Raw genomic sequence first — 20,191 nt, forward strand, 5'->3', positions numbered from 1 at the left:
ACTCATTTCCAGGTCATAGATAAAAATGGAATCTGTTTATGGGTCATCTTCTGATTACATTTAAAGTATGTTTTCAAATCAAGAATCATGGACTCAGGACTAAAGCTCCAACTCTAATAAAATTTATTTTTGTGTACTTACTATTGTTGTCTCTTTTTATTTCTTAAAAGACCTGAGTATCTCAATGTATTTTCAGAGAAAAAAGTCTGAGCATTCTGCTACGAATCTGTTGGGTCTTGACACTGTAGATGATGGGGTTCATCAAAGGTGGGAAAAGGATATAGATGTTGCCCATGAGGACATGGACCATGGGGGAGAGATGCTTACCAAAACGGTGCACCATTGTTAGGCCAATGATAGGGATGTAGAACACCAGGACAGCACAGATGTGGGAGATGCAGGTCTGAAAGGACTTACGCCGCTCCTCCTGAGAGGCAATTGCCAGGACTGATTTAAGAATCATGACATAGGAGAAAAGGATAAGAACAGCATCCAACAGTAGCGTGCAAATGACCAACATCAGGGCATAGTAGCTATTGAATCGGATGTCTGAGCAAGCTAGACGGAGAAGGTCCTGGTGCAGGCAGAAAGAGTGAGAAAGGATGTGGGGATGGCAGTAATTTAAGAACTTTAGGCGAATGATAACCGGGGGTATGAGTAATGTACTCCTACATAAGATTGCCACCTCAATTTTTATGATTTTGTCATTAGTTAGGATGGAAGAATAGTGTAGTGGGTGGCAAATGGCGATGTAGCGGTCAAAAGCCATAGCGAGGAGGACTGAGGACTCCATAAAGGACAGACCATGGATGAAATAGGACTGGGCAATACAGGCATCCAGACTGACTTCCTGGCTGAGCCCCCACAGGATCCCCAGCACTATGTGCACTGTGGACAGCCCCATGCACAGGTCAGTGAGGGCCAGCATGGCCAGGAAGTAGAACATGGGCTGGTGCAGGCTGGGCTCAGTCCGGATCACATGCAGCACCATGCAATTGCCCAGAAGTACCATGGCATAGATGGCAGAGAAGGGGATGGAGATCCATGGATATTGCTGCTCCAGGCCAGAAAATCCCGTGAGATGGAAGGAGGAGAAATTCATACTAGGGCTAGTGAAGCAATCACTCTGGAACTGAAATACGTCTTCCAGGCAGCAAGAGTGTTTATTTCAAAGGAAATGACTCAGTTTCAGGTGAGTTAGATGGAATTTTGAAGTCATCAGCATTATGCTAAAAGTCAACTGACTTGAAAAAACATAGCCAAGCAACTCTATTGCTATTAGAGGCATATTACCTGCTGTGTGGAAGAGAAGGGTCTTTTCCTGATGTCATTTAAGAGTCATTATTCATCCACTGGCAGGCTCAGAGCTGTACTTAGAAGCCACATGTAAGAACAAATCGTTTACAGGAGAAAACTAATTTTCAGAAAAGATATGGGACATTTTCCCAAGGATGCTGGTGAGATGCTATAACTGTAAAATTGGGAGCTGAGGTTCTCAAAATAATTCTTCTCCTCTACCCTCCAGTTCATTAAGCATTTAAGAATAATCTTGAAGCTTTAATATTATAAGTGCATTTAAATAGTCGTTTCATACCCCTTATTTCTTACATTGTGCTGCCTCCAAATGTATTTTTCCTCCAAATAGTATTTAATGAAGGTATTTCTGTTTTATTTCACTCCAAATGACGTAGCCAACAATTACTTTTTCTTCCTTGGTGATAGACAGGGAAGAATATTTATATACATGACCTTTGGTGAATGATTTCCCACAGGAGCGCTGTCCCTCTGAGATGTTAGACTCATCTGTGTCTGTGGGGCTCAGAGACTTAGGTTGTAAACCCACACCCTCTGGCATCAGCCCATTGTATTCTGTGTACTTATTCATTCATTCAATGGGTATTGAGTTTTCATCTAATAAGCTTTTATGGAAGAGATTGAGCAGTTGTTTTTTTTTCTCCCTTAGAATTTGCCATTTTAAAGACCAGAAGGTTAATGTCAAATAGCTATCTATGTTTAGAATTTTAAAAGCCTTATTGCAGTAGAATTGATTGGCTTCTTCACATATTTTCCTGCCTTAATAAAGTTCTGGCCCTGAAAGTCTTTGCAAAAGATTTAAAGGCTCCTGTAAAGTAGACAGGTGTTTAAAAGTCCATACTGGCTTTCCTGTTTGATTTAATTATTTCAATGTGTTAAAGTAACTTCAGATTCTGGCTTGCTTTTGTGACCTATTCCTCATCTTTATTATTATACTAGTGGCCGGGTGCACGAAATTCATGCACATGAAAAGGGAATTAATTATAGGAAATATTTTAATATTGCTATTTGCCCTTTCTCTATAATAAAAGTGTCGGAGTTGAAAGAAAATTAGTAAAATGTATATGAAAATCTCCCTCTTGTCAGAGTCTGGGGTGCTCCACAGGACCCAGAGTCAAGTCCCCACCCACCCACCCTCGCGCACCTCGAAATTGTGCCAGACCGAGACCCAGCTGGCCTCACCCCCATTGGCCAAGACTCAGATCTGGCTGGCCCCACCCCCATCAAGCCCCGCCAAGCAGGGGCCGCAGCCTCAGGTCCCTGCTGATCAGTCGTTAAGGTGTCATGGCATATTAGCCTTTTATTATGATGATCCCACCAGGCAGCTCCTGAGGTTAATCTTCTTCTGAATGTACCTGGCCAAGTAGAGTATAACAAGTGTTTCACAAAAAATAGTTTTTCTACATTTCCTATAACACTCTTTAATTATTTTCTATTGCTATAACATTGTAACACTTTCTACTTATTTCCTATCATGATCACTATTACTAAGACAGTACCTTTTGTCCCTGTCAACATTAGATAACTTAGCTCACTATTTTAATACATTTCCTAGAGCAAATGAAATTTCTTTGCCCTTTAAAGAAAAATTGGTCAGCTTTTAAACATTTATTTTTTAAAATTACCATTTCCCTTCTTTTATTAGACTTTTCTCCTGATGTTCTCTCTGCCTAAGATGGCTTTTCACAAGAAGGAGACAGGGGTTGAGGAAAAGTTCCTCAATCACTGCTTCCTCTTGTAAAACAGTCTTACCTCACCCTGTGCATCTCCTCTAGTTGGCTGTTTCTGGGTTTTATCCTTTATAATAAATTCATAATAGTAAGCTAAAAAAAAAACAGTCTTAAATTTTTCCCTCTGCATCTCAACAATCACTTTTCAGGAAACCCCTTAACTAAAGCATGTTCCCATATATTTTGATAACATATTTATATTTATAAATGTTGCACAATTATAGAGGTACAAAAATAAGATAAATACAAATACATTGTAAAAATGCCACATGCATCCTTATTGCCACATGTTTTCAGTCTTGGGTCATTGAATATAAGGATTAGATGACATATAAAATAGACACTGCACTGCCATAGGAATCCTTGCTGACCTTGGGTACAACACTCAGAATTCAAATAAGATTCCTATAATTCTGACCAAGACATATAGACAAATCACTGGAATTGAGGACAAAAGAATCAAAAGATCTAGGCACATAACTCTCATTTAGGCTTCTTCAAACTAACTACAAATTTTTATGGTGCCTCCACAGAGAGTATCAGCCTTTTAGCAATTGAAGATCAATAAATGTTGGAATTTTTTTAAAGTTCTATTTTAAGATTTAGGATGGGAGTCAGGAGAGGATAGTGTTGATGAGACCAATCAATGAAGATTTCAAGAGGAAAGTGTTCAGATATGTCAGATGCACCACATGCTTCACCTGCGCTAAAAAAGAGAGAACAAAAAGGCCAACATTTCCCCAAACATTATGCTGTGTTATGCCACCTCAAAGTCATGGTGCATAATAACTTTTTTTTTTTTTTAATTTGTAGCAACTAGAACAATGCCTGCCATAAAAAAAATAATTAAACAAAATAAGAAGCAGTGTATTTGAGTCTGGGGAAGTGATAGGATTCTGGTACTCCCTCTATGTACTTTGTCTAAAATTCTGGAATGTTCATTTAGAAAGCACATATGTGATCAAATTAAACACATCATACTTTCAGGGGACTTTTTTCTTTTCTTTTTTTTTTTTTTTTTTTTAATTCAAACTGACCCAACTGTTCAGGCACCTGTATTTTTATTTCTATTCTTTGAAATAATTCCCCATATTATTACTTTTCAAATTAGAACGGTTAATGACCAATAGTTTTTGCTTACCCTAAAGCAGTGGTTGGCAAACTGCGGCTCGCGAGCCACATGCGGTACTTTGGACCCTTGAGTTTTTAGCAAAGGCAAGCTTAGGAGTACCCTAATTAAGTTAATAACAATGTATCTACCTATATAGTTTAAGTTTAAAAAATTTGGCTCTCAAAAGAAATTTCAATCGTTGTACTGTTGATATTTGGCTCTGTTGACTAATGAGTTTGCTGACCACTGAAAAGGCATAGAGAAAGAATTTGGGTCTAAAAATCAACGTCTTTATAATTGTATTGAATTGAAAACATTGTTGTTGCTTTTAAGGCAGTGTATGTTTTTGCTTATTCTTCAGTATAATTATTTAATGACACCCACACAGGAACTGCTTTGAACAATTAATTATATTGCCACTATTTGAGAGATAATTTCTCTAATGGTCCCATCTGTCCACCAGCAGGGGGCAGAAGTAATCCATTGACTCTCCTACCCCCAACACCAGCTTTCTTCAAAGAAGCATAAAGCAGGTTTGCTTTAGACCTGCTTAAGCATAAGTGAGGCCAAGCATCTTAGCCCTTAGCATGGCTAAAGAACTAAGGACCTTCTGTAAGTCTAATCCAAAGAATGTGTGTTCAGAGATTCTGATACGCTAACACTGGAGATAATTTATTCACCACAAATCCAGAGTAGACTTGAAATTTCAGTTTAAGTGTTATGATTATTAATTTTGTGAATGAGTTCTTTATTATATATTATTTTTATTTCTTTGTTTATATAATCTTTATGATATATTTATACTTTTCTATTTATATTGATAATAAATGTATTATTATCATGATTAAAATATTAAAACATTATTATCCATAATTTAGAAGCATAACAAATATTATATTACTAGTACATGGTGCATATGTTTAACTGTTGCCATCTGGGTATTTAATACATTTTCCTTAGGATTTGTATGATTTGATTAAAGTATGACATAAACACAGGGAGTTTACCTATTTTATTTTAATATTTTCCTATTTCTAAGAAAATGTGAGACAATTTAAATAAAAAAACAGATATAATAAAATGAAAAACACTAAATGAAAGATGAAAACCAAGCAAAAAGTTCAAAGGAGGTGGCAACTTAATCTCTCTTTAAATATACTAAAATGCACATTTAATTTTTTTTAGTATAAATATATAAAGTATTATACATATTTAAAACTGTCCTCAAAGAATTGCAGAATAGGTCAATAAAATCTAATTCAGGCCAATAAAATGTAATTACAGAATAGGCTAATAAAATGTTATCCAATAAAATTTAACTCATTTTCAAGATAAATAAATTTGTAAATATTTTCTAAGAAATTAAGTACCAAAACCCAGGCAGGGGAAGTTTTTTGTCATTATTTGTTCAAATAGGTTTTCCATTTCTTGCTCTCTCTCTTCTTCCGGCTCTCCCATTGTACAAAGGTTGGTATGGTTAAAGTTGTCCCAGAAACTCCTTACACTATTATCATTTTTCCTCTTTTTTGTTGTTATGCTGATTGGGTGTTTTCTGCTTCTTCTTTTTTTTCTTTTTTTTCCTGCTTCTTTATGTTTCAACTAGAGGCCCGGTGCATGAAATTCGTCTATGGTGGGGGTGTCCCTCAGCCCAGCCTGCACCCTCTCCAATCTGGGACCCCTCGAGGGATGTCTGACTGCCTATTTAGGCCCAATCTTTGGTGGGATCGGGCCTAAACAGGCAGTCGGACATCCCTATCATAATCCAGGACTGCTGGCTCCCAACTGCCTGCCTATCTACCTTCCTATTGCCCCTAACCACTTCTACCTGCCAACCTGATCACCCCATAACCACTCCCCTGCCAGTCTGATTCATGCCTAACTGCTCTCCTGCCAGCCTGTTTGCCCCTAACTGTCCTCCCCTGAAGGCATGGTCACCCCTAACTGCCCTCCTCCACAGGCCTGGTCCCCCCCCAACTGCTCTCCCCTGCAGGCCTGGGTCACCCCCAACTGCCTTTCCCTGCAGGCCCAGTCACCCCCAACTTCCCTCCTCTGCCGGCCTGGTACCTCCCAACTGCCCTCTCTTGCTGGCCATCTTGTGGTGGCCATCTTGTGTCCACATGGGGGCAGGATCTTTGACCACATGGGGGCAGCCATCTTGTGTATTGGAGTGATGGTCAATCTGCATATTACTCTTTTATTAGATAGGATAGAGACCTGGCACATGGGTGCGGGCCAGCTGGTTTGCCCTGAAGGGTGTCCTGGATCAGGGTGGGGGTTCCCTTGGGGCATGGGCCAGCCTGGATGAGGGGCCTGTGGTGGTTTGCAGGCCGGCCACACCCCCCGGCAATCCAAGCAGAGGCCCTGGTATCTGGTATTTATTTATCTTCTACAATTGAAACTTTGTAGCCTAGAGTGGAGCCAATCCTTCTGCTCACTTTGAGGCAGCAGCCATTTCTGTTGGGATTTATTTATCTTCTATAATTAAAACTTTGTAGCCTTAAGCGGAGGCCAAGGCAGGTCAGGGCTGCAGAAACTTGGCTTCCTCCATCACCGGGGGCAACCCTAGCCTTCTGCTCTCTCCAGCTTCGTGGCTGTCACCATTTTTGTTGGGATTTATTTATCTTCTATAATTGAAATTTTGTAGCCTGCAGTGGAGGCCTGGGTTGGCCGTGGGGGTGCGGAAAACTTGGCTTTCTCCATCACTGGGGAAACCCAAGCCTCCCACCTGCTCTCTCCGAGGCCACAGCCATCTTGGTTGGGTTAATTTGCATACTCGCTCCTGATTGGCTGGTGGGTGTGGTGGAGTGATGGTCAATTTGCATATTACCCTTTTATTGGATAGGATGATTTCACTATCTGTTTCAGCTACTCTACTGTTGAATCTCTGTAATGTACTAGTATTCTTCATTTCAATTAGTGTTTTCTTCATTTCTGACTGTTTTTTTGTTATGTCTCTTATGTATTTGTTGGAGTAGTTACTTAATTCATCTTAAATTCATTGAGCATCTTTATAACTAGTATTTTCAACTCTGCATCTGGTAGAATGCTTGTCTTTATTTTGTTTAGTTCTTTTTCTGGAATTCTGTTCTGTTCTTTCATTTGGGACATTTTGTTTTTGTTTGTTAGTATTTTGTCTCTTTAGTTTGTCATCTTCCCTGTGTTTGTTTCTATGTGTTAGGTAAAACTGCTAAGTCTTCCTGGGCTTGGTAGAGTGGCTTTATGTAGTAGAAGTCCTGTAGGGCACAGTGGTTCAGCCTTCCCAGTCACCTGAGCTGGGCACTTCAGGTCCACCCCACATGTGAGCTTTGTGCACCCTCTTGCTGTAGTTGAAACTTGATTGCATTTGCCACATCAATGGCAGGGATTTACTACCAGGCTGATAGGCTACTACCATGGAGGATGTGCTGGGCAGGGGCTGACCCCATGGAACTGAATATAATTCAGTGGAGCTTATGTACCCACCCTTTCCACCTCTTGAGTGTGTTGCTCAGGGAGGTAATTATGTGGTGCTTCCACATTATCTGAAGCTATTCACCAGGTGTGCTGGCTCTGGAGCCTCTCAGGAAGTGCAGGCCAAGATCAGCAACTGCCTGTGCCCCTCTTGGGGCCACCTTGCATGAGCTCCAAAGTGATCTGCAGATGGCTGCTACTTGTGCTAGATTTGGGAAAGGCCAAGCTCTGAACCAAGGCTGGCTGTTGCTAGTGCAGAGAATGGGACTACTTAGGGAGAGGTATGGGGCACACAGAGGACAGATTCTGCTTGTTTGAGATATTTTTAGGAAAGTTGGCTGCATGAGCCCAGAAAGGCCTTTGGGCCCACAAGTTGTGTGGGGTGGGGTTTCAAGGAATCACCAGGGCAGTGTAGACAGTGTTAGCCATGTTGATTTAGACTCAGCCATGTCATCTGCCTCCCAGCTCTGTGGTGGGAGAGCTCAGCAAAGAAACAATGGCTTCTGCCAGCACTCTACCTGGAAAAAGGTGCCCCTCCATCCCCAACCCTGATGCCAGAAAATTTATTTCCTCCCCATGTGTCCCTGGTGCCTTTAAAGCTGCTGCCCTAGTGCTGGAGCTAAGAGTGAGTGAATCGGAGCAAATTAGTGCATTGACCCTTTAAGAGGAATGCCAGGGGCTCCAGAAGCCCTCCTTCTCATTCAACTACAATCCCCATTAGTGTCTACATCCAGAAGTTATCAGGACTTCTCTTCCCAACACTGGAACACTGGGCTGGGGGTTCTGGTGTGGGGCTGAAGCTTCTCACTCCTAAAGGGGACCTCCACCCCCAATTTTTAACCAATCCATATGGGAGTAGACCCAGCCAATTTTGTATCTCTGCCCCTCTTACCAGTCTTCGTGTGGCTTCTCCCACATATTCTTAGTTATAGGACTTCTGTTCAGCTAGATTTCAGGTGGTTCAGAATGATGGTTATTCTGTGGTTTAGTTGTAATTTTGATGTGGTTGTAGGAAGTTCCCAATACTGCATTTACCTACACTGCCATCTTGACTGGAACTGTACATCATTTTTAGTGAGGTGTCATCTGTTAAATTATTTGGCCACTGAATTGTTCTTAAGTACATAAAAAGGGATAGTATTGTAAGGATGCAAGATAAAATGGGAAAATGAAAGAAAAGGAAACTTTTCTGGAGTGGTGTTGAAAATTTGCTATGCAGAGGAAAGTATAATTAACCCAACTGTGTGCCTGAAATTCAGAATTATCATCACCATGTTCATTATTGAAACAAACCAGAAAAGGGGGTAGTAATCCAAATACTCTTTCTATTGCTATATGGGAATGCAAACAAGATTTTTCTTCTTTGCCCAGCATCTGAACAAGTTGAATAAAGTCTATCATATGTTTACAGAGGAAAAACAATTAATCCAAACAGGTGTAAGTCTGCCCTACTGCTGTTCTTGACTTCATAAGCCTCTATATACTGCTTTATTTTTTACTTTTTTTTTTTTAACCTATGCACTTTAGTGTCAAGCACCTACCGCATGCAAGGGTGTCAGTTATCAATGGATTGCCTCTCAATTACAAATCTACTCTTAGTGGACGCTTCTGTGATAATGGAGGTAGACTCTTAAAAATTCCAGTTGACATGATGATAAGTTGTGCTGGCGAGGCCCTAGAAGAAGGGGATTCTCTTCCTAGTTCTGTTGTGATCCTTTAGTCAGGATCCTGCAAAAATCTCTGTCTCTGCAGCACCAGACTATGGCAAGACATTCAGCCCCTTTGGTGCCAGCCTCTAGCAGTACACATGGCTTTGCAGCAGAATATTTCAGGCTAGCACCTCCTGTGAGTTGCTCCCCTTTTTATACCCCATGGATGGCTTTGCAGTGGAGTGTTATTCTTCTGGAATTTTCCCATGACTCATTTCTTCAATCTTCAGTTTTATAGAAAGATCTGGGGTTCAGTTAATTTATGTGGGTGGCTTCCACTGACACCCCAGGGAGCAAATTCTCAATAAGTGACTTCTTATGCATCTTCCTTTAGGCAACTTTGCAGCCTCAAAAATTGTTTAACCTTCTGTTGAGCCTCAGGCATGCTCTCTCTCAAGAGCTTTGCTTATCAGTCCCAGGAAAAAAGCCTCCCCAGATTGTTTCTTAATTGATTGCTCTACATAAGAACTAGGAGCAGTGACTGTGCTGTCTAACATGGTTAACATAGATTCCTATGTCTTCTCTACTTATATTTTTAGAATCCTCTTTACTCCTTATTGACTAATTTTCAATTTCTGGTTATAGTTAACAATTCCTTATCATTAAATGTCTCTTTTTAAATTTCAGTGTGGTTTTAGTCTCCTAATTGAAGCTGATACACTGGGCTGTTCAATAAGGAACAAATCACACAGATTCCTGAATATAAGAGGTTGGGGGATATGAATGGTGCTAGGTAAGCAATAATATTTCTTGCTCTGGTTTTTCTGTTTCATGAGATGGCTCTTTTAGGCATCATAATGAATATTAATTAATGACACCTCTTCTACTCTTATTCTTCAAAATAATTTTAACAAAACACTATTAGATTACATTTGCTAAGACATGTATCAGGCACTGTGAAGTGTCAGATGTTGCAATAAACTTTTTTGTATGCCTTATCTCATTTAATCCTTACAGTCACACCATAAGACATATATCCTTTTATATATTTTATAGGAAAGAAAAATGAGGTTCAGGCAGCATTTGTGAAATGCTAATGTTGTATTTAATCCAGGCTGTTTGATTTCAAAGCTTATGTTCTAAACTGCTATACCATTTTATCTCACTTGTCAATTTGCTGTACAAGCATCTCATATGCAGAGTGGTTAGATTGCATTCTTTTGTTTATAAATTTCTAATTTTAAATGTGTCCTCTACAGTGTTCACCAAAGTTTTTATTCATATTTTATTTTATCCTGTCCTATCTTATCCTGCCCTGTCCTGTCCTTCCTTAACCTATCTACCAGGAGGCTGTTTTGTTTCACTTATCTTTCCTTCTTACTTGAACTTATGAGAATACCAAACATGCTACTGATAGGGGCAGAAATGGAATGTTGGGGAACCAGCTAGAATTGTAAGAACTACTAAATATGCTCTGTTAACCGTGGTTGTTTTATTCTGATTAAAGAAGGCACATTTTAACCTGGCTGGCAGCTTCACTCTGGACCTGGGAGCTCACCTGGAAATTCAGCCCATACTCCTCATCTATTATCATGGAAAGATTAACATCTTTGCTGCAGAAACCAGAATTGCCAGTCCTTTGAAGACCTTTGCCCTTTTTGCATATCACTAAACCCTTTGAAGAGCCCCAGCCCTCTGCTTACCTGTGTTCACTGCCTATTGGGCATACCCTTTGGATGGCTCCTCATGTAATCTTTGTCCTTTTACCCAATATAAGCAGCTGGCTTATGATGGGGTGCAGAGCAGATTTTTGTGGATGACCTGCTGTTTTCCCATATTGCTGGCAATATTGGAATAAACGTGCATATATGATTCAACCCTATCTCTGCTTAATTGGTTCAAGTAGTGACAGGCAGCAGGGCCCCATTGATTGTCCTATTACATTTCTACTGTATTTGTCAATGGTTTGGTACATGCCATTCACCCTTTCCATTTTTTCCCCCTATTTCTGACCAGTATCTACTCATCCTTATCACTCATTTCACCCTCTGACCTCATTAAATCCTGTACACACTGATTTATAGACACTTGTTAGATGCCTTACTTTCAATACCTTCCAAATTAGATTACTATTTGGGGTACAGAGGAGACATGAACCATTTCAAATTCTTACTTTATTTCAAGAAGCCAGCACCCATCTAAGGGGCTATTGAATGAGGAAATAACATTAGGGTGTACTGCCTATGATAACACTATGCTAATGACTAACCAGGTAGAGCAGCCATCAGAGGTAAGATAAGGAAGAGAAGAGACTTCCAGTCAATTCTTGGATATGAATGCAAAAGCATCCTGAAGAAACTTGGATTCTTTTGGTGTAAGCCTGTGACAGGATTTAGGAAATATCAAGCCACAAAAAGTCCCTCAGTCCTATCTTTTTCACATATTAGCAGGCCCCTCTTCCAAATACAGACTGTGAAAGGCTCCAGGGCAGAGGCAGTGAAATGCTCTTCCCCAGCTTCCTGTCCTGCAGGCAGATCTGTATAAGGTGATGAGGGAACTAGCATAACAGTGATGGGGAGGAAGAGCAATGGGAACAGCAAGACACTGTTTTTTTAAAAAAAAAATAAATAGAGGAACAGGAGTATCTTTAGGCAGAAGAATTTAGTGGATTTGGGCTGTGAAATTCTGGACAACTGAAGACATTTATAAGCAAGGTTAAAAAATAATTAATATAAATAAATATAAATAAAACAGCAAAATTCTAACCCCCAAATTAATCTTCAACTTGAATGCTTTTCTGAAACAAAAAAATAAACAGCAGGGTCTGCTTCCCACATATTAACTATTATATTATTTTTTAATCTTTATTGGTGCAAGTATTACATAGGTCCTCCTTTTTTCCCCATTAACCTCTTCCAGCCCTCTCCCATTGCCCGCCCCCTCTAGGCCCTCACCACCCCATTGTCTGTGTCCATGGGTTATGCATACATGTATACAAGTTCATTGGTTAATCTCTTCCCACCCATCCTCCCCTGCCTTTCCTCTGAGGACACATATTAACTGTTTACAACCTCTCTTTTCACTGAGTCCAGGATATAGACATACTTTTCTGAAGTCTGACCTAGCCCCTCATTTCTTTATGTTTTAAATGCCTTGCCCTCCCATGTGCCCATCTGAGTGAGAGAGGAAGACATAATTAAAAAACACCAGTCCAATGAGAATAAATGCTTTTTATTAGGCAGAAACCAGATGCTCAAAGCCCTTCATAGAATTCCCATGTGCAGTTGTTAGGCTCTGGGGCGAAAGGCACCTTTCCGGGAAAACAGGAAAAGGAGCTCAGTGGTATTTGTGAGCCAGGGCAGTGGCCACACCAAGTGCCAGCTTCTGGAAGGCACCCTGCACCTGCGGGGTGAAATCCTTGCCAAAGTGGCGAGCCAGCACAACCACCAGCACGTTGCCCAGGAGCTGTGAGGAAGACACAAGAGGCATGATCAGAAGCAGCAGATGGACCAGCTTGGACTCAGAATATTTCAGCCTCTTTCCAAGCTGTGTTTTTCAAATATAAGCAGAAAGATAGTAGGATCTCTGATGTTACTATTGATGCAAATCTACCCACATCAGTCTGAATTTTTACTTGATAACATTCTTCCCTTTCTGTCTTACCCCAGAACTTAAGTTGGCTGCCTCCTGCATGCTTCCCACAGGGGGTCCAGCCCACAACCCAGGCATGTGCCCTTGACCAGAATCGAACCCAGGACCTTTCAGTCTGCAGGCCAATGATCTATCACTGAGCCAAACTTGCCAGGGCACTTTTATTCTTTAGAACCATGCAAAGAAGTAATAACACATTTGAAAAGAAGAAGACATAAAGGAGAGAAAGTATAGGTCATTTTAAGTGAACTGAAAAATACTTTTGTAAAAATTAAACACTCACAATAAACAGTTTATTTCAAAAATAAAGAGAAGACATTGCAGAAAAAGAAAAGAAAAAAAAAAGGAACAAGAATAAATAAGAGGAAGCAATGGTTGTGAGCAAAGAAGGCATAAGAAATTAAATGGTTCTGTGTAATCCTTAGCGATGCAACCAGAATACCTCTTTCCCATTCTGAAGTGCATCCTGACATTTATGTCCTCCCCCCCTTGACATGAACTTGACCATGAAAATCAAAGAGAACATTGAGTGTCTCAGAGACTCACCCTGAAGTTCTCGGGATCCACGTGCAGCTTGTCACAATGCAGTTCACTCAGCTTAGAAAAGGCGCCCTTGAGGTTGTCGAGATTCTTCAGACCCTCACCGAAGGAGTTCAGCACTTTCTTGCCATGGGCCTTCACCTTAGCATTGCTCATCACAGCCCCGGCATTGGACAGGTCCCCAAAGGAGTCAAAGAACCTCTGAGTCCAGGGGTAGACCACCAGCAGCCTGAGGGGTGATTGCAGCACAGAGGACAGAGGGAGTCAGTGCCTGTCAGAAACTCACACACCCAGCTTCCACTCACCCTCCTTATGCCTGGATACCTACCTGCCCAGGGCCTCACCACCAACTTCATCCACGTTCACCTTGCTCCACAGGCCAGAGACGGCACTCTTCTCATCATTAGTCAGATGCACCATGGTGGCTGTTTGTGTAGTTGCTAGTGAACACGGTTGTGTCAGAAGCAAGTGTAAGCACCAGCTAACCCTGCTCTTCCTTTTATGCCCAGCCCTGGCCCCTGCCCTCCCAGCTCCTGTGAGCAGATTGGCCAAAGCCAGGGTGTGGTTCTGCAGGGTGAGGACTGAACGATGACAGCTATGCCTGTCCTTGCCAGTTCTGGCACTGGCTTGGGAGTCTGACTTTAGACCCTCAGCCCTCTCTCTAGGCATCTCAAGGTCCCATCCAGGAGTACAAATTGCCACTTAAAATCATCCTCCTTAAAAAGTTTGCTTATCTAATTTTTAGAATCATAGCCTGGTAACGTCTTGGAGATCGCCTCCTCAAATTTCTTATTCAACAAATGAAGAATCTGAGGTCCAGGAAGTTCAACTTAAGAGTATATGGATGGTTCATGCCTATCTTCAGAGTACACATATTTATAAGGACAGCATGGATAACACTTTGCTCCAGTTCTAAGTATATCTTTTCTTTCTTGGTTTGAATTAAATCAGCCTGGTAAGAAAATATCTACTTCATTCATTTAAAAAAAAATCATATAACCAAATAAATGATGATTTAAAAGTAGAATAATTATAAACCAGGAATGTTCTGTGAAATAGTTGCCCTATTAGATTTGGGGATCTACAGATGGAAACTTAGAGGTATCTCAATGTTGTAAGACATACAAATAAGTCAAAAATCAATTACAACCCCAAATTGTTAGTAACACTGATGGGAACAATGTGTTAAAATACTAACCAGGGACACATAGATTTTTTTCTTCCTGAACTGATCTGGTGAAATAGCTGAGAGGACAGAGAAGTGCTCTGTGACTTAAAAGAAGGGGTGGGAAAGTGGAAGGCATTCCTGCCTTAGCGCCTGTTATTTTTTCCTTAGGCCACTAAGAATTCTGTTCATCACCCATAATCCCATTTTCTCTATACGTTTTATTTGTTTAAGCCTTCTTTTGCTAAATTTTACTCTTTTATCTCTACAGCTTTTCTAATACCCATGCCCTGCCCCACCCATATAACCCTTGGAGCTCCTTTTTCTCATGTAATAAATTATGTTAACTTCTGAGGCTAGGAAAAAAAGTGTAAAGTTATTCTTGTTGTTATTAAAAGATACAATAAAAAGGTATAAATTAGCAAGTAATTCTGAGCTGGGCACAGGATCTTTGGGTTCCCTGAGGGCCTGATAGTTATTTTCCCTAATTTTCATCATCACTACTTCCAATGTGCATGTATCTCCTACCTTAGACTCTTCTGATTCAGGTGCCCTGAGGTCTAGAATCACCTTTCTCTCTCTTTTGCCATCACTGGCAACAAATATGTAACAGAAGTCTTCTTTCTTAAATCTTCTTTGTCCATAAATGATCTAAGGGTCACTCTGGTACCAGCAGTGGCTGCAGCTACTCTCTTCCCGGTTTCAGGACAGAAGTTGCTTGCTGCTTTCTCTCACTATTTCTACTTCATATGACTGAAGAGTGAAATAGACTTTTCCTTTTATTACCCATAACCCTGCAAGGACAAGGCTGCAAGTTATAGTAAGACATCAAAAGTTCAGGGACATACCAGACAACACTGAGAATTTATAAATAATAATAAATATGGTTATGGTCAGAGCCTCGGACTCAAATCCAGACCAGCATTGAAAGGTTCTGGGAACCTTCCTAGCCCCACTGACATCGTTACTGTTGTGAGCTTCCGTCTATCCTGGAAGAGGTACCACAGGATGTCTGCTTTACTTTGACTCCATACCAACTGAGCACTAAACACACACACACACACACACACACACACACACACACACACACACACCTCCCTCCAAAACAGAAGCTTTTTTCCTTTAATCCTTCTGTCAAGTTAACCTAATTCCTAATGCTTTGTACCAGAATGGGCCTAGTCTGAGTATGATTAAGAAGGTAAGTATTAACTTCCTTCAAGAGAATCATGACACTCATCCAGAAGTACATAGGTGTTTTATTCATTTGTTTAAAAAATTGCACTCAGCTAGAACACTTTTGTACATGCTCTAGTGTTAAATTCTAAATTCCCCCAAGAAGACCATCTTGGCAATCTAATCTCTATTTTCCTCAGTCAAGCACAGTTATTTTTTGCTTTTTTCTCCCACATGCACAATCTCTTGGTTACTTCCGTTTGACATCATTTCAAAAATGAAATGAAGTGAAAATACTCCAGAAAGAGCATAATTCATAGAAACAAAGAACATAAACACAGGGTAGTTTAGAAATATGATAGTTTAACTCATTTTTAAGACATATTTTTAATTTCAGTATTGGAATTTTTAGGCCCAATTTCTTGTCTAGATTCATTGATTAGTTCCAGAGGTGAAGGAACAAAAGAGGGTATAGTAAGCCTTTTTGTATTTTTGTTCTTTTCATAATCATTTGGAGGAAAGAAGGATACCTTTTTTACTCCTTTTGAGACTATGACACCCACAATTTCTTTTACTCTTTTTCAATTTTTCTGAAAGTCTCTTCCTCTCTGAATATTTGATTCTTACAAGAACTTTTCTGTGATGAAGGATGTGGAAATAATCTCCCTAGCACCTCCTGGGGTGTCTCTGAGTCCATGGTTGTTAAATACCCTATGCAGATATAAACAGTTCCAAGTGTCTACTATGTACAATGACCTGAGAAGAAAAATAAAAAATATAAATATTTCTGCCCTCAGGCAATTCAAAATACAGTGGTAAAACCATAAACTATAATGTGTTATCTATATCCTGATAACATACACAGAGTAATTATGAAAACACTTTCATACAAAAGGAAGCAACAGGCTCTATTTTAGGTAGTCAAGTCTAAAACTAATTAACAAGAAGTTATATAGAATTAAGGAAATGTGTACAAGTTAGAAGGTTCCAGAAATCCTTCAGAGATATTTTACTAGCTATGATCAGAAAACAAATGTCTGATCAGTGCTTTACTTTCCTAAGTGCTTCCGCATTATATATTGTATCATTAACACCCAAGGAACTCTGTGCATTGGTCTATTGTTCAGATTATCTTCTGGTCCCAGGAGTTCTAACACAAGGAATAATTACCTACTCATTGATTTATTTCATTTAATAAATATTTCCTCACTGCCTGTAGAGGAACTTTAAGCACAGTACTCATGTGGGATAGTACTAAATAGGCAGAAATGTTTATACAGCATAGAGAATGAGTGTGATAGATAAGAAATGTGAAAAATGTGGAGGGGGTTGAAAAGATTCCCTTAGGCAATTTTATAAAGTTCATTGAAGCCAGTGTCAAAAATGGTCACAAGTGATATTCAAGCATTAAACTTTGTCTAAAGGAGGTGTGGGGATTAGTTTTGGAGGTGTTCTGGGACAAGTGAAAGAAGTAGGTTATTTCTTAGAGCAAGGACACCTGATGGAGTCTAATGTTAGGGGTTACAATGTGAAGGCAAGAGACATAGAAAAAAAAGAAAACTAAACAGTGTCTTGAGCAAGTATTATGTCTTAAATGGAGCACATTATATTTTGACTAGTTGTAGGAAATGGATCAGAGCATTAGCCTGAAGGCCATGTCTTAGGATTGAGGTTCCCCATAGAGCCCCTGTAATGCCAGAATCTTCTCCATATTTCAGAACTCTTTGGAAAGTCCTACGCTTTGAAGGTAGAAGTGTCAGCTTTTAATGACTGTGTATGATCCCCTTCCTTTTCTCATTTCCCTTGACCTCCTTGTGTAAGACACAAGAGCTCCCTATAAATAGATCCTCATGGATGTCCCTATTCCCCCAGAGGAGAAAATAATAATAATAAAATAAGTGAAATGAATCAAGAAGTTGAGCTGAAAGTTCTTTATTAGGCAGAAGCCATACCCTTGAGAATGGGCATTATTTCCCCAAGTTAAGAAATAAGAATCTGAAGAAACAGAGTTTTCCAAAGGTCACCAGGACACAGGCCAGGAATCAATGGTACTTGTGAGCCAGGGCAGTGGCCACACCAAGTGCCAGCTTCTGGAAGGCACCCTGCACCTGCGGGGTAAATTCTTTGCCAAAGTGGCGAGCCAGCACAACCACCAGCACGTTGCCCAGGAGCTGTGGGGAAGACATATACAATGATTAATAGCTTGGCTTTGGGGAAAGAAGGCCAATAATAATTTATTCCTGCCTATACTTAGCCCAAGTTGATACTCAGGTTATCCTCACCAGCATAAATGAGTAAATATTTGCATGCTTATATTAATAAATAAATGCATATTATTTATTTATGATAAATATTATATACATTAGTAATTTATTAATTAGTAAGATGATGTATTGTCTTCAGCAGCTATGCTGCCCTACTTCCTAATTCTGGTCTTTTCACCTTCAAATATTGACTTTCTTTTCCTTTCCATTGAGTATGGATGCTATAAAGTTCAGACTACTTTTCAATCTTAAAATTATGTATTTATAGCCTTTAGAATAATAATAAAAGTCATCACTCCACTTTGAGGAAAGATGAGTCTTTTCATACCCCTTATGGAGGAATTTTATAAGTGTAGAGGCAGCAGATGAAAGTTAGTTTGCATAATTTGAGTACTGGCTAGGGAAAAGGAAATTGGGGTGGGAAAAGAGAAAGAGGTGAAAAAATAAGACATTAGAGAAGCAGCATGATAAAAAAAAAAAGTTTGTGAGACAGAAAACAATATGATATTGAAAGAAAAAATATAAAACTATATACATTTTGCAAAGCATTAAATAATGAAATATGGTAAAATTAAAAGAAACCTGGAAGAATGGTTAGGTAAAGAACCAGAGTGAAAGCTGAAAGGTGAAAAGCAAAAAGTAGAACATCTAGACTCACCCTGAAGTTCTCAGGATCCACATGCAGCTTGTCACAATGCAGTTCACTCAGCTTAGAAAAGGCGCCCTTGAGGTTGTCGAGATTCTTCAGACCCTCACCGAAGGAGTTCAGCACTTTCTTGCCATGGGCCTTCACCTTAGCATTGCTCATCACAGCCCCGGCATTGGACAGGTCCCCAAAGGAGTCAAAGAACCTCTGAGTCCAGGGGTAGACCACCAGCAGCCTGAGGGGTGATTGCAGCACAGAGGACAGAGGGAGTCAGTGCCTGTCAGAAACTCACACACCCAGCTTCCACTCACCCTCCTTATGCCTGGATACCTACCTGCCCAGGGCCTCACCACCAACTTCATCCACGTTCACCTTGCTCCACAGGCCAGAGACGGCACTCTTCTCATCATTAGTCAGATGCACCATGGTGGCTGTTTGTGTAGTTGCTAGTGAACACGGTTGTGTCAGAAGCAAGTGTAAGCACCAGCTAACCCTGCTCTTCCTTTTATGCCCAGCCCTGGCCCCTGCCCTCCCAGCTCCTGTGAGCAGATTGGCCCAGGATACTCAGAATTTCACTGGTTTGTGAGAATGTGGATGCACCCTCATTCTCAATTCCTTTCACCTGGCCTTCTATGTGTATCTTGACTCTTCGGCAGTTGCTTCTACAAATATACTCCTTGTCTCATTCATACATAAATGTTTTAGTCTGATACGGTGGGGTGTATCTTAGTGTTTAATTCACCCAGTTCTTTCATTTTGTAGATAAGAAAACTAAGTCCTAGAAAGCAAACATTTAATCAAGTAGACTCTTTAGAATGGAGCTTTTCTTTGTCTCTAGAGATATTTCTAAGTGGGTGAAATGGATAAATATTTTGCCATAATTTTAATTTGCCTTTTTTCTACTACGTGGGTAAATACAGTTAAAACACTCTCTTCTTTCCATTTCTTCCTTAAAATGAATGCCTATTAAAATAATGGAAAATAACAAACATCGTTTCTCTACCAACTACTGAAATAGATTTGGGAGCATGAATGATAATGGGGGAAATATAATAAAGATAAAGAAAAATATCTGATACTTAGAACATAGTTGTTTAAAACTATGATCTGCCGGTTGGCTTGGCTCAGTGGTTGAGCATCAACCTATGAACCAGGAGGTCACAGTTTGATGCTAGGTCAGGGCACCTGCCTGGGTTGCAGGCTCTATCCCCAGTGCAGGGCATGTAGGAGGCATCCAATCAATGATTCTCTCTCATCATTGATGTTTCTATCTCCCTCTCTCTTCCTCTCTGAAATCAATAAAAATATATTTTTAAATTATGATCTGACTAAAGTAAGAATGCAGAGAAATTGAAAAGGAAAGGAAAAGAAAGGAAAGGAAAAGAAAGGAAAGGAAAGGAAAGATTTACCTTGTTCAGCCAGATTAAGCCTGAAGCCTGATAGGGGTCAGGGAAAAAATATTCCAGTGCAAAATTTCTCCAGCTATGCTCTCAAGGAA

At 40.1% G+C, this 20,191-nt stretch overlaps 3 protein-coding genes across 3 annotated transcripts; all 3 read right to left on the bottom strand.

The window, feature by feature from the left end:
• Positions 1–181: 181 nt before the first annotated feature.
• Positions 182–7,084, bottom strand: LOC103303485 (olfactory receptor 51V1). Its single transcript, XM_054725665.1, is given in 3 exon segments — positions 182–1,113; positions 1,116–1,143; positions 6,983–7,084. Coding segments are annotated over 3 exon segments (1,062 nt in total).
• Positions 7,085–12,469: 5,385 nt separating this feature from the next.
• LOC103303462 (hemoglobin subunit beta-2) lies at positions 12,470–13,899 on the bottom strand. The gene is made up of 3 exons (XM_008160464.3): positions 13,774–13,899; positions 13,452–13,674; positions 12,470–12,719 (listed from the first exon to the last, which is right to left on the bottom strand). Exons 1-3 carry the CDS (start codon positions 13,863–13,865, stop codon positions 12,591–12,593), a joined length of 444 nt encoding a protein of 147 aa, XP_008158686.2. The 5' UTR covers positions 13,866–13,899; the 3' UTR covers positions 12,470–12,590.
• Positions 13,900–17,699: 3,800 nt separating this feature from the next.
• On the bottom strand, positions 17,700–19,153 carry LOC103303461 (hemoglobin subunit beta-2). The gene is made up of 3 exons (XM_008160463.3): positions 19,028–19,153; positions 18,706–18,928; positions 17,700–17,954 (listed from the first exon to the last, which is right to left on the bottom strand). The coding sequence occupies exons 1-3, from the start codon at positions 19,117–19,119 to the stop codon at positions 17,826–17,828; spliced, it is 444 nt and encodes a 147-aa protein (XP_008158685.2). The 5' UTR covers positions 19,120–19,153; the 3' UTR covers positions 17,700–17,825.
• Between the last annotated feature and the right edge of the window lie 1,038 nt (positions 19,154–20,191).

Source organism: Eptesicus fuscus, chromosome 13 (genome assembly GCF_027574615.1).
Source record: "Eptesicus fuscus isolate TK198812 chromosome 13, DD_ASM_mEF_20220401, whole genome shotgun sequence".
Classification (NCBI taxonomy): domain Eukaryota; kingdom Metazoa; phylum Chordata; class Mammalia; order Chiroptera; family Vespertilionidae; genus Eptesicus; species Eptesicus fuscus.

Coding starts and splice junctions, on each gene's coding strand:
- LOC103303462 (XM_008160464.3), bottom strand. CDS start 13,865: ATGGTGCATCTGACTAATGATGAGAAGAGTGCCGTCTCTGGCCTGTGG. Junction 13,675..13,773: donor GGTGGTGAGGCCCTGGGCAG/GTAGGTATCCAG, acceptor ATCACCCCTCAG/GCTGCTGGTGGTCTACCCCT. Junction 12,720..13,451: donor TGGATCCCGAGAACTTCAGG/GTGAGTCTCTGA, acceptor TCTTCCTCACAG/CTCCTGGGCAACGTGCTGGT.
- LOC103303461 (XM_008160463.3), bottom strand. CDS start 19,119: ATGGTGCATCTGACTAATGATGAGAAGAGTGCCGTCTCTGGCCTGTGG. Junction 18,929..19,027: donor GGTGGTGAGGCCCTGGGCAG/GTAGGTATCCAG, acceptor ATCACCCCTCAG/GCTGCTGGTGGTCTACCCCT. Junction 17,955..18,705: donor TGGATCCTGAGAACTTCAGG/GTGAGTCTAGAT, acceptor TCTTCCCCACAG/CTCCTGGGCAACGTGCTGGT.